Source organism: Leptodactylus fuscus, chromosome 11, assembly GCF_031893055.1.
Source record: "Leptodactylus fuscus isolate aLepFus1 chromosome 11, aLepFus1.hap2, whole genome shotgun sequence".
Taxonomy (NCBI): Eukaryota; Metazoa; Chordata; class Amphibia; order Anura; family Leptodactylidae; genus Leptodactylus; species Leptodactylus fuscus.
The window spans coordinates 88,158,362-88,172,980 of NC_134275.1; the positions used below are offsets into that span (position 1 = coordinate 88,158,362).

The 14,619-nt window shown below is 43.2% G+C and overlaps 1 protein-coding gene across 1 annotated transcript; it reads left to right on the forward strand.

The window, feature by feature from the left end:
• Positions 1–4,018: 4,018 nt before the first annotated feature.
• On the forward strand, positions 4,019–13,667 carry LOC142184249 (cytochrome P450 2F2-like). The gene is made up of 7 exons (XM_075259018.1): positions 4,019–4,156; positions 4,370–4,530; positions 5,247–5,423; positions 5,508–5,649; positions 8,379–8,566; positions 12,317–12,458; positions 13,486–13,667. Exons 1-7 carry the CDS (start codon positions 4,081–4,083, stop codon positions 13,665–13,667), a joined length of 1,068 nt encoding a protein of 355 aa, XP_075115119.1. The 5' UTR covers positions 4,019–4,080.
• Positions 13,668–14,619: the final 952 nt, after the last annotated feature.

Consider the following 14,619-nt stretch of genomic DNA (forward strand, 5'->3'; position numbering starts at 1 on the left):
TATACCCCATAGTGGCCCCTGCACACAGTATTATCCCCCATAGTGACCCCTGCACACAGTATTATGTCCCATAGTGACCCCTGCACACAGTATTATGTCCCATAGTGACCCCTGCACACAGTATTATGTCCCATAGTGACCCCTGCACACAGTATTATGCCCCATAGTGGCCCCTGCACACAGTATTATGTCCCATAGTGACCCCTGCACACAGTATTATGTCCCATAGTGGCCCCTGCACACAGTATTATCCCCCATAGTGGCCCCTGCACACAGTATTATGTCCCATAGTGGCCCCTGCACACAGTATTATGTCCCGTAGTGGCCCCTGCACACAGTATTATGTCCCATAGTGGCCCCTGCACACAGTATTATGTCCCATAGTGGCCCCTGCACACAGTATTATGTCCCATAGTGGCCCCTGCACACAGTATTATCCCCATAGTGGCCCCTGCACACAGTATTATGTCCCATAGTGGCCCCTGCACACAGTATTATGTCCCATAGTGGCCCCTGCACACAGTATTATCCCCCATAGTGGCCCCTGCACACAGTATTATCCCCATAGTGGCCCCTGCACACAGTGTTATGTCCCATAGTGGCCCCTGCACACAGAATTATACCCCATAGTGGCCCCTGCACACAGTATTATGTCCCATAGTGGTCCCTGCACACAGTATTATGTCCCATAGTGGCCCCTGCACACAGTATTATGCCCCATAGTGACCCCTGCACACAGTATTATGCCCCATAGTGGCCCCTGCACACAGTATTATGTCCCATAGTGGCCCCTGCACACAGTATTATGTCCCATAGTGGCCCCTGCACACAGTATTATGTCCCATAGTGGCCCCTGCACACAGTATTATCCCCATAGTGGCCCCTGCACACAGTATTATGTCCCATAGTGGCCCCTGCACACAGTATTATCCCCATAGTGGCCCCTGCACACAGTATTATACCCCATAGTGGCCCCTGCACACAGTATTATGTCCCATAGTGGCCCCTGCACACAGTATTATGTCCCATAGTGGCCCCTGCACACAGTATTATGTCCCATAGTGGCTCCTGCACACAGTATTATGTCCCATAGTGGCCCCTGCACACAGTATTATGTCCCATAGTGGCCCCTGCACACAGTATTATGTCCCATAGTGGCCCCTGCACACAGTATTATGTCCCATAGTGGCCCCTGCACACAGTATTATGTCCCATAGTGGCCCCTGCACACAGTATTATCCCCCATAGTGGCCCCTGCACACAGTATTATGTCTCCATAGTGGCCCCTGCACACAGTATTATGTCCCATAGTGGCCCCTGCACACAGTATTATGTCCCATAGTGGCCCCTGCACACAGTATTATGTCCCATAGTGGCCCCTGCACACAGTATTATCCCCCATAGTGGCCCCTGCACACAGTATTATGTCCCATAGTGGCCCCTGCACACAGTATTATGTCCCATAGTGGCCCCTTCACACAGTATTATGTCCCATAGTGACCCCTTCACACAGTATTATGTCCCATAGTGGCCCCTGCACACAGTATTATACCCCATAGTGGCCCCTGCACACAGTATTATCCCCCATAGTGGCCCCTGCACACAATATTATCCCCCATAGTGGCCCCTGCACACAGTATTATGTCCCATAGTGGCCCCTGCACAAATTATTATCCGGGGTCATGAGACGTCAGACGACTAGGCCTGAAGCATGTCTGGATCGTGAAGAGGTAAGTAACAGTCTGAAAAGCCCCCTGAAAAGACCCCCGAGTATAATGATAGTGTTTTTGGGACCCGCGGTGTCACTTACCGATCCCGGGCCCTGTGGCAGCTGCCTCTGCTGCTACGGCGGTAGTTACATCACTGAGTTTATACATAAATTTGCCCGTGAATAAAATATGGAGGTTGCGTGCAGCGGTTATCTGTAAAATAAAGGGGGGTGCACAGTTGGGAATCTGTTATTTTACCAAACAAAATAGTGCAGCTGCCTACATTGTTTTATCTGGATTTGTTATCTATAGGTGGACATGTGACATGTAAGCAGGGGCTTGGATTGTGATCGGGGGTCGCCATGTGCGTTACTGCTCCTTGGTTCCTGAAATCACTTATCAAACTTTGTAAAGTATGAAGTAGCCCATCCTGGTGATATCTCAGAGCAAAGTCTTTCCAGGGCACCTTCCAGCTGCTAAGATACTTTACTTGCATTTACCTCTGACCTTGACCTGGTCCTTGTTCCTGGAGTCTTTTGTTTGCCTCCTTGGATGGGCCAGCTTATTTCTCCTTCTGGTTTTGACAATCTTATTTACCTTCAGGATAAAATTTTGTAAAACTACATTTCATAATTTGATATTTCTCAAGAAAAAATCCCAAACGTCTTATATTTGCTGTATGTCCTTATAGCTTAGCAACAAATACGGTCCAGTCTTCACCATCTACCTAGGACCACAACCCAATGTTGTCCTCCATGGACACAAGGCCGTCAAGGAAGCTTTGGTGGAACAGGCCGACACGTTTAGTGGCAGAGGAGAGTTCCCTGCTGTGCACAACTTCACCCAAGGCAATGGTAAGTGTTTCCGCACGGACAATGGGTTTGAGAAGGGATTGGACATTGGTTGTGGTTTCATAGTGGTATCTCAGCAGGCTTTTGGAAAAGCTGATCTTTTCTTCATGATATAAAGGGGTTCTCTACTTTGAACTACTTCTTTTTGTTACTTAATGATAAGCTGACCACAGACCATCACTCTGACCAAACCCTGAACCACTAGCTTGGATATATTGGGAAACTCAGCAGTGCCACCAAAGGGAACATTGTAATCCATGGGATGTCAAAGTAAGTAAGGCATAGATGTGCCGAGTTCTCCGGTATGAGAGATAGTCTTGGTAGTCACTCTCCACTTGGGTTAATAGTTGAGGGTCCTGTTAGGGCCTCTTAGTCCCTGGTATTATAAGCAGACTTTGCGCCACCAATGACAAAGAATCATTTGCCCTAGAATCTAAATGTCCTGGCCAATCCGCAGCCCAAGTCCTTGAGATCCCCTCCCCCAAAATCTCCAAGGAAGGGGACTGCTGGCTTTGCTCCCAGTTCAGGTTACTTGTGTAATTCTTCTATAAGGCTTTTATTTAGTGGCCGTGGAGTGACCCGCAGATCTACAATACCAGATTAGTGCTGGTGTCTCAGGAATGAGGGACAGATAGGCATGAAGTTTTATTCCTACCATGATTCAGGCATAGAAACAAACAAGACGTGACCAATTCTATGTAGATAGAAGTCGGCAGTGTAAATATTGTGAAAGCTCCAGATTAGATCAATAACTGGCGCCGTCGCTGTGTTGTGTATTACACTCCGGCACCAGCAATGGTCAGGAGGGTCTGGCAGAAATATTTGGCAAGGAAATGTATTGCCTCACCGTGAGCTAACACACACGCGCACAGACACACACATATACACACACGCATGCAGATATATACACACATATATATGCAAATATACACACGACTGAACTTGCTTTTATCATTAAAAAAATGTAGTGAAATTTTTGTGGAAAAGTCAGAATATTACAAGTTACATAAAAATCAAGGTAACGGTCTTCAAAAAACGAATGCAAAAAAAGGACACAAACTGATGCTCCTCCGCTTCTGGAGAGTACACAATTGTGCCTGCTGTGGGGATTCGCTCGGAGCATTGCGAAGGAAAATCCATCTTTGGCAGGTCCAGAATCCGCTGGAGACAGGTTTGTTTTAGCAGTAGCGGAAAAAAGAAGCGAGATGACCCCTCTTGCCGTAGATTCCTGAATCAGCTGCAGAGTCCGCGGCACGAGGCTCCCTCCCGATTAGTCCCATTCATTTGGGCCTAATCCGGAGCGGAATGCCACGACGGGATACCGGTGCACTGCACTGCACTAGCTGCGCGTAATGTTCACACGCGGGATGCAAATTCCGCCATGTGAACATATCCTTACAAGTCTGCACACGTTTCATTGTGTATAAATATTTTCCCTTAATTCAGGAATAGCATTTTCCAATGGGGAGAAGTGGAAGGTCCTCAGACGTTTTACTTTGGCAACCCTTCGAAACTTTGGAATGGGGAAGAGGAGTGTAGAGGAAAGAATTCAAGAAGAAGCTCAATTCACCTTGGAGGAGTTCAGAAACACCAAGGGTAAGGGAATCCTGAAGTCTTGCATGTTCTATAATAACCCTCTGCACTGATTCGTTTTCAAAAAATTGTGAGATTTTTATTTATTTTTTATTTTTTTATTTTTTGCAAAAGACGATACTGAAATATGTATTAAATGACTTGTTAGTTGAGTTCTTCATCCTCACTGTTTGCATGTAGATGAGCCCCGGTGATTCCATATCTGTTTGCTCTTAGAAAAGCATTTTGATCCAACGTTCTTCTTGAGTCGAGCCGTCTCCAATGTCATCTGCTCCATTGTCTTTGGTCATCGGTTTGAGTATGAAGACAAGAGGTTCCTGTCACTTCTTCAGCTCATCAATGACAATTTTCAAGTCCTTAGCTCTGGCTGGGGAAAGGTGAGCATCTGCTTTTTCTGTAATCTCTATTGCACAGTATATAGCATGGAGGCAGGAAGCCCGATTATTACGAGAAGGTGGTAGGATGGGCATTGACCTGCTTAGACTGGTTACTGTGACACGGTCATTGTGGTCATCTGGAGCTGCTACTAGTTAGAACACACTTTGTGCAAATGTCTATGCTGACCAAAGCTTTGTCCATATTCTAGTTCACTCACTTATGTTCTCAGCAACCGACTGTAACCAGAGATGATGAGGAATTAGCCGGGGACACAAATTAAAAAATCTAGATCTATTTCTACAAAGCCACATAAATCACTGCCACTTATTGAAACCAAAGCTCTTAGGGTTTTAGGATTGACCGACCTCTAAGATGAGAGTGAATAGAGCTAAAATAGTCTACAATAGTCTACCACTAGGGTTGAGCGATCGGGATCGGAAAAGATCGGATTCCGTTCTCCGATCAAGCAAATTTCACGATTGGGATTGGCTGGAAAATTATTGCAAATTGGATTTTAAAATCGATTCTGAAATCTCAAGATCGGCTCAACCCTCTTGTTTCACCACCTGCTCCCAAGCCCTCGTCCGTAGAGACTTTCCATAGCTGCGTGCCAGTGGGCATTGTGACCCATCCATGTATCCAGTAACACCATAACTGATATTATTCATTATTCATATTACTACAGTACTTTAACCCTTCCTTTGATCCTGAACAGTTTTATAACATATTTCCCGGGATCATGAATCACTTGCCAGGACCCCACAATCGTATTTTCAAAAACTTTAAAAAAATGAAATCCTTTGTGCTGGAGATTGTAAAGGACCATGAGAAAACCTTCCAGCCTGAATGTCCTCGAGACTTCATAGACTGTTTCCTCATCAAGATGCAAAAGGTAAGTGAATACATCCAAGAAGTTATTAGCATGGACAGACTTTTTGATGCTTTTAACAATCCATATGAATCCCTTTGGTACCAGGAGGAAGGAAACCCCATGAGCAGCTTCAACATGGACACCCTTGTCATGACAACTCTTAATTTGTTCTTTGGAGGAACGGAAACTGTCAGCACTACTTTAAGATATGGGATCCTTATCCTGATGAAATATCCACATATCACAGGTAACAATAATATATCTGGTCATTAGAGCCCAATTAAGGAGCCTCCCAGAAGGCCATGATGTGTCCATTGGTCTTGGTTGGCTCGGTTTAGTGGTTGGTATTGCAGAGTTGGGATTCCCAAAGATGAACAATGTTAATACTACTCATACAAGTAGCCACTGGCAGGGGTATAACTAGAAAATTATGGGTGAGGTAGATCAAAATAACCAACCATGATGGGGAGGGTAGGTGACCATATTGGCATATGCTTATTAGTGATGTGAATGTTATCTGTGAGACTTCATGCAAGTCTGTAGCACACCTTTCTTTAAGATGAACAGTTAATGTGCTAACTGAGGCGTGTGGAGTATTAGATGTGACTCCTAGGGGTTTTTTGTTGTTGTTTTTTTGCACAGTCTGAATTTAGGGTAAATTTGCTGGGAAAATGAACTGTCTTGAATATTTTCCACTTGTGAACAATCTTTCTCACTGTAGAATGAAGGACTTCAAATTGTTTGTAACTGAACATGTAACCTTTCCCAGATTGATGGGTAATATCAATTGATTCTCTAAGATCATTGCTGATGTCTTTCCTCCTTTAGGCTAAATCCCCACCTTGCGGAAACTCAGCTTTTTTTTGTTGCAGATTTTGTTGCGATTTTTTGAGCCAAAGCCAAGAGTGGATTGAGAAGATGGGAGAAGTATAAGTAGTTCTTATATATTTCCCATTCCTTTTGTAGCCATTCTTAGATTTGGCTCAAAAAACCGCAACAAAATCTGCAACAAAAAAATCTGCATTTCCGCAATGTGGAGCCTTAGCTTCAGGCTGAGGTCTCACGATGCGGATACACAGATTTTTTTGAGCCAAAGCCAGGAGTGGATTGAGCAGAAAGTAGACGTATAAGAACTTTCTGGATATGTTCCATCCCTTGTGTATCCATTCTTGGTTTTGACTAAAAAAAAACACAGAAAAACATAACAAAAAAGTTGTGTTTCTGCAACGTGGAGCCTCAACTTTACACTGTGTTAACACATGGCTGAATGTCCCAGACCATAAAATTGATGAGCGGCGCCTACTACTTACTTTTTTATTCCCTGTGGAAACATTTACCCTATATTCTCCCCACACTGAATATTGTCCATGGGACGGCCATTTTTATAACAGCCACGTTATTTTCACTGTATCTGAATGGGGGCCATTATAATGGCCTTCAAAATGTAGCTCAATTTTTGTCTGTGTTCACGGATCCTTCCTTGCATTACAATATATGAGGGATCCATGTAAATGGGTGCCTTTGGGTTCAAAAAGGTCATGAAAATTTGATATTTTTCACAGCCATTTTCAGCCATGGTTATAGGCTAAGTGTGTACTTACATTTTTTGCAAAACACAAAAATGGGTTAGTAATGGACAATTCCAGAAACAATTGTGGACCATGTAATAATATCAAAAGCAAAACCATCAAGACCACCAAATAATAAAACAATTTCAAAAATAGTTGTATCATTTGGTGCTCATGATTGTTTTGCTCTTGATAGTTTTTGCAAAATAAAAATAACATATAATTTGTATTTTACTTAATTTAATTAATTTTTTAAAATTATGTCCTAATATCGGTATGTAACACCGTAGAAGAAGGCCATGTTCTGTAGTGACTGTACTTTCTGTACTTTATCCAGTTACGTCATATTATGTCTTCATCAGAAGAATGTAATGTATTTCGAATCATTTCTGTTATTGTATGGTTATATACACGACACACGTCTAATGGAATATGTAAGACACAGCCTGGGGAGATCCGGCAGGTACACAAAGAACGGAACATACCGCTGCACTCAGAGAACAAGGATAGATTGTGAAGTATCTGATCTTCCTCCATGTGATAGACAAACGGGAACATATATTAGGCCATATAACTGGATAAACAACCATTACATGAGGATGAATGTGGAGCGTTCCTTGTTACCTCTTCATTAGGTCGAGTGTAGGGTTGAACCGATCTTGAGATTTCAGAATCGTTTTTAAAATCCAATTTTTGATCATTTTCCAGCCGATTCCGATCGTGAAATCTGCTCGATTGCCGATCAGGATCCGATCTTTCCCGATCGCTCAACCAAACCAATAGTTAGTAGCCAAGCATTGTGGGAACTAACGTGAGACCTCGATCCTGCAAAAAAGATTGGGATCGGAATTCTGATCGTGATCATGAAATTTACTCGTTCGCTGATTGGAATCTGATCTTTTCCAATCCCTATCGATCAACCCTAGTTAAGTGTCCAACCAAGACCCTACAGCAAAAGACACATCATCAAGTTCTTAAGCCCCAACACAAGACCTACTTGCCATGTGTTGGTTATAAAAGGGATATGTCACACGCCATATTTATTCTCCATCCATAGGATACTTTTCTGATCGGTTGGAGCATCTGTGTTCACCAGGAAACATGGCCGCTTTTCCCGAGACTCAATTTACAGTGGGGGGGTAATACAACTCCTGTTCTGAAGATTGGTGAAGGTCTCAGTTGTCAAACCCCCAACAATCGCCAATTTATCCTCAATCCTATGGATGCCATACAACAGACCAATTTGTGAAAGTCACAATCAAACTTGAGAATTATTAATACATGGCCATGTTGGATTTTGAGAACGCCCGGTCTAATTTGGTCAATTTGTCCAGAATTTTAGGTCTAGTTATCGTTCACTGTTGTGTTACAGCTTAGCATTCATGTGGATTATTATATATCTAACCAGACAAAGTTCACCAAGAGATAGACAAAGTAATTGGAAGAAACCGGTGCCCAACAGTGGAGGACAGAAGCCAGATGCCGTACACTGACGCGGTGATCCACGAGATGCAACGTTTCACCAGTATCATTCCACTAAGTCTACCTCACTGTGTTACACGGGACACCATGTTCAGAGGTTATCATCTGCCTAAGGTGAGGCGTAGCACGTGTTATGGTCAATGTGATAATAGATTCTATTCATTCTGTCCATTCAGGGTATGTAATTGTCTGATAGGGAGGTTCAATGTAATTTATTGAGATATTCTAATCTATGATGTAATCTAATGATGTATGTAATCTATGATGTAATCTAATGAGATATTGTAATCTATTGAGATACAGATGATGTGGAAAGGAATTCATTGAGATTATCTGCAGTCTGGTGGACTACAAATGTCACAGATACATGGACAATAAACTATACAATAATATAAAGAAAATAAATTATATATATATATATATATATATATATATATATATATATATATATATATATATATATATATATACAGTCCTATGAAAAAGTTTGGGCACCCCTATTAATCTTAATCATTTTTAGTTCTAAATATTTTGGTGTTTGCAGCGGCCATTTCAGTTTGATCTATCTAATAACTGATGGACACAGTAATATTTCAGGATTGAAATGAGGTTTATTGTACTAACAGAAAATGCGCAATATGCATTAAACCAAAATTTGACCGGTGCAAAAGTATGGGCACCTCAACAGAAAAGTGACATTAATATTTAGTAGATCCTCCTTTTGCCTCTAGTCGCTTCCTGTAGCTTTTAATCAGTTCCTGGATCCTGGATGAAGGTATTTTGGACCATTCCTCTTTACAAAACAATTCGCGTTCAGTTAAGTTAGATGGTCGCCGAGCATGGACAGCCCGCTTCCAATCATCCCACAGATGTTCAATGATATTCAGGTCTGGGGACTGGGATGGCCATTCCAGAACATTGTACTTGTTCCTCTGCATGAATGCCTGAGGATTTGGAGCGGTGTTTTGGATCATTGTCTTGCTGAAATATCCATCCCCGGCGTAACTTCAACTTCGTCACTGATTCTTGAATATTATTCTCAAGAATCTGCTGATACTGAGTGGAATCCATGCGACTCTCAACTTTAACAAGATTCCCGATGCCGGCATTGGCCACACAGCCCCAAAACATGATGGAACCTCCACCAAATCTTACAGTGGGTAGCAAGTGTTTTTCGTGTAATGCTGGTTTTTTTGGACGCCATGCATAACGCCTTTTTGTATGACCAAACAACTCAATCTTTGTTTCATCAGTCCACAGGACCTTCTTCCAGAATGAAGCTGGCTTGTCCAAATGTGCTTTTTCATATCTCAGGCAACTCTATTTGTGGCGTACGTGCAGAAACGGCTTCTTTCTCATCACTCTCCCATACAGCTTCTATTTGTGCAAAGTGCGCTGTATAGTTGACCGATGCACAGTGACACCATCTGCAGCAAGATGATGCTGCAGCTCTTTGGAGGTGTCTGTGGATTGTCCTTGACTCTTCTCACCATTCTTCTTCTCTGCCTTTCTGATATTTTTCTTGGCCTGCCACTTCTGGGCTTAACAAGAACTGTCCCTGTGCTCTTCCATTTCCTTACTATGTTCCTCACAGTGGAAACTGACAGGTTAATAGATAGATAGATAGGTTACTGTCACCAGAACCAGCATATCACCCCAGCCCTGCAGATAGATAGGTTACTGTCACCAGACCCAGCATATCACCCCAGTCCTGCAGATAGATAGGTTACTGTCACCAGAACCAGCATATCACTCCAGTCCTGCAGATAGATAGGTTACTGTCACCAGACCCAACATATCACCCCAGCCCTGCAGATAGATAGGTTACTGTCACCAGAACCAGCATATCACTCCAGTCCTGCAGATAGATAGGTTACTGCCACCAGACCCAGCATATCACCCCAACCCTGCAGATAGATAGGTTACTGTCACCAGACCCAGCATATCACCCCAGCCCTGCAGATAAGTTACTGTCACCAGACCCAGCATATCACCCCAGCCCTGCAGATAGATAGGTTACTGTCACCAGAACCAGCATATCACCCCAGCCCTGCAGATAGATAGGTTACTGCCACCAGAACCAGTACATCACCCCAGCCCTGCAGATAGATAGGTTACTGTCACCAGACCCAGCATATCACCCCAGCCCTGCAGATAGATAGATTACTGTCACCAGAACCAGCATATCACCCCAGCCCTGCAGATAGATAGGTTACTGTCACCAGACCCAGCATATCACCCCAGCCCTGCAGATAGATAGGTTACTGTCACCAAAACCAGCACATCACCCCAGCCCTGCAGATAGATAGGTTACTGCCACCAGAACCAGCATATCACCCCAGCCCTGCAGATAGATAGGTTACTGTCACCAGACCCAGCATATCACCCCAGTCCTGCAGATAGATAGGTTACTGCCACCAGAACCAGCATATCACCCCAGCCCTGCAGATAGATAGGTTACTGTCACCAGAACCAGCATATCACCCCAGTCCTGCAGATAGATAGGTTACTGTCACCAGACCCAGTATATCACCCCAGCCCTGCAGATAGATAGGTTACTGCCACCAGAACCAGCATATCACCCCAGCCCTGCAGATAGATAGGTTACTGTCACCAGACCCAGCATATCACCCCAGTCCTGCAGATAGATAGGTTACTGTCACCAGACCCAGTATATCACCCCAGTCCTGCAGATAGATAGGTTACTGTCACCAGACCCAGCATATCACCCCAGTCCTGCAGATAGATAGGTTACTGTCACCAGACCCAGTATATCACCCCAGCCCTGCAGATAGATAGGTTACTGTCACCAGAACCAGCATATCACTCCAGCCCTGCAGATAGATAGGTTACTGTCACCAGACCCAGTATATCACCCCAGCCCTGCAGATAGATAGGTTACTGTCACCAGAACCAGTACATCACCCCAGCCCTGCAGATAGATAGGTTAGTGTTTGGTGATATGCTGAACCTGGTGATACTAACCTTGGCTGGTCAATTAATTTTAAAGAAGCATTGTTCTGGTTTTCATTGTGAAGATTAAAGCACCGTGTAGATGTTTTAGGCAGATGTGTGAAGAATGCTACAAAATCAAAATGCTTTTAGAAATAGAAGGGTTCATAGTTAATATTTTTTAATTAGCAAAGTGAATTGAATGAAGAAAAGAGAGATATTTGGTTTGACCTTTGACCTTCGGAAGAGGAGCCCTGGGAGTGATGATCCAGTCTCTGCAGATATAGTCCTGATCTCATCATCATCCAGTCTGTCTGGATGACATGAAGAAACAGAAGGATTGGAGCAAGCACACAGAAGATCTTCCACAGAAGATCGGGGCTTAGTTCTCCAAGATGGCGGCAGGAACAACCTCCCTGCCCAGTTCTTCCAAAAACTGCAAGTACTGAGAGGAAGGCAAAGGTCACACCGAATACTGATGAGATTTATAATTCTGTTTTCTTCATTCACCTCATGCAATAAACTATTAACCCTTCTATTTCTGGAAGCTTTCTTACTGTGCAAGCATTTTCTCCACACCTGATGAAAGCCTTTGCACAGTCCTTTACGTTATCGTCCCCGCAGAGTCTTATATATTCCATGCAGACTATTCCTTATCACCACAGACGATAATCAACAGTTTCTTCACTGTAGGAAATAGTTGGATGACAGGTCGAGGAATCCTAATTGAAAATATCTGACTACTTCTCACCCTGTCAGCTCGCTAAACTTCACAAACAAGAAAATCTAGAATAAAATCTAGAATAGCTTAAATACCGGAGATTTTATTTTTAGGCAAATTGCCCAGTCCTAAGAGTAAGTAATGCAACGAGTAAAACATCTCATTGAATACTTTATATGACTACTCTCCAGGGCACAAACGTCATCCCAGTCCTCAACTCCGTGCACAACGACCATGAAAAATTCAAGAAACCAGAGGAATTCAACCCAGAAAATTTCTTAGATGAGAATAATCGGTTCCAGAATAATGAAGCTTTTATGCCTTTCTCTGCAGGTACAGTAAATATACGACTATAAATATACATCTAGGTCCCATTCACACACAGGATATAATGGAAGGTCAAGCCCCACATTGCAGAAAAGATGCATTTTTTGTTGCAGATTTTGCAGAGTTTTTACTTTTGGTGAAACCTAGGAATGGCTACAAGAGGAACCAGACACATAAAGGAAGCTTCTTCTACTTCTCTCTTCTACTGAATCTACATCTTGTTTTATCTCAGGATAAAAAAAAATAATCTTAACAAAAAAGCTGCGTTTCTGCAACATGGGGCAATATGGCGCCTTCGCCTCATGCAATGCATTGCAATGGAGAACTTTAAGGCTAAGGTCTAATATAGCGGGCTGCAGCAAATCGTGCTGTGGAACGTGACTGAACATATCAGGGACGTCAGGGAAAGAAGACCGGACCAGCCGAGCCCAGAATAGGCTATGAACCATGACTATGAGTAGTTGGCTAAGATCTTGCACCTCCTTTGAACCCCTAATTATTATAGTCTAAGGGCCCTTTCACATGAAGTATACGTTGGTTGATTCTGAACGTGTAAACATTCCGAATCAGCGGCGTTTAAAACAGATCCCATTTCTTTCCATGGGAGTCAGCGTACGTGTGCTCCCCATAGAAATGAATGGGCTGATTTATTCCATTCATTTCTATGGGGAGCACGCGTATGCCAGCCCCCTAAGGCCCCCTAAGGCCCATGATGTCATTCAGGAGGTGGGGAGAGTCTATAAAAGGACATGGTGAGGGGACCCAGGAGAGGAGAGGTGAGCAGCAGTGTTTATTACTTTAGAGAACCCAAAAATAGAAACCCAAGATAGTTGGAAAAATTGTAATGAACCCGGATTGTACGGAACCGATTTACTTGTCTCCAAAGTCTCATAACTGACCACATCGTCCCTGGGAGCAAAATGTCGAATTTCCACCCTTTGTGATTGCTGCAATAATAAAAAACATAAAAATATTCAAAATCTTGCAATTGATATATAATCTAGTAATAATCATATGTGTTTCTATTCTTCAGGTAAACGCATCTGTCTCGGGGAAGGTTTAGCCCGGATGGAGATTTTCCTATTTTTCACAACTTTCCTGCAGAATTTTAGTTTCAAGCCCAGCGTGCCCCCTGATGAGATTGATCTCACCCCATCCATCAGCGGCGTTGGCAATGTGCCTCCTACTTACCAGCTCAGGGCTGTGCCTCGCTAGGTCGCTCAGTAAATTCACAGGACTTCAAGTCCATTCTGTGCCTGTCAGTACAAGGCGTCATCATCATTTATATTGGTAGATAACAAGGCGCTTCCAAATCTGTTTTATACTAAAATGGCAAATACTTTCAGCCAAGTAAACACAAGATCCATGAATATATAATACAGCTAATAAACCTGCCTAGTGTACACCTGAGGAAGGGACAAGATTAGTCCCGAAACGCGTTGTGTTGTGGATTAATAAAGGATTGACTTAAGAAGACAACTGTTTTTTGTGTTACCCCTCTACTTTGGAATTGGCACTTGCAATCCATCATCTTATGATCCTCTCCCTTTCTTGTCTTACATCCTGAGTCTCCCCAGTGTAAGGTGTCGGTGTTAAAGACTTATCTTTTCTTCATTGTATTTTTCAATATATATTACAATCACATTGCAAATAAACATCAGATAGATCTATATAAATGTTACACCTATAGGCGACGTCATACTGACCATAAAGGGATTGATAAGGATGCTATGTGGGGAGTCAAAAACTCCAAAAACAGGGGGGAGGGTCCCAGAAATGAAGGGAACTTGTGTGATATCTCGAGTTTCATGTATAAGAGGCAGCTGTGAGATATAAATACTAACTGACATTCAGGCCAACATTTACCGACAACCTAGGCATGGCTTGTCCTTTCCACCATTGTTTTTCCAATGTCCCCTTGAGCTCATTCCTGGTCCTGATCTTCATCTCCATCAATGACTCCTGCAAAAAGTCCACAAGATATAAACTATGGAATCTGGAGCAACAAACAGAGCAATGACATTTCCCCTCTCACAGTCTCTTACACGTTCTGTTCATTTGCAGTGGAGATTTTATCCTACCCATGAGAGCCGTTGCACTGGGCACTATCTATAGACCCTTCCTGAATATTCTGTATGCTCTGCCAGGGCTGATACGACAGTACTCA

What these genes read in the sequence shown, in the direction of transcription:
- LOC142184249 (XM_075259018.1), top strand. Translation starts at nt 4,081, where the DNA reads ATGGGGAAGAGGAGTGTAGAGGAAAGAATTCAAGAAGAAGCTCAATTC. An exon ending in GGAGTTCAGAAACACCAAGG is followed by an intron (nt 4,157 to 4,369) that starts GTAAGGGAATCC and finishes GTTTGCTCTTAG; the next exon opens with AAAAGCATTTTGATCCAACG. An exon ending in TCCTCATCAAGATGCAAAAG is followed by an intron (nt 5,424 to 5,507) that starts GTAAGTGAATAC and finishes CTTTGGTACCAG; the next exon opens with GAGGAAGGAAACCCCATGAG.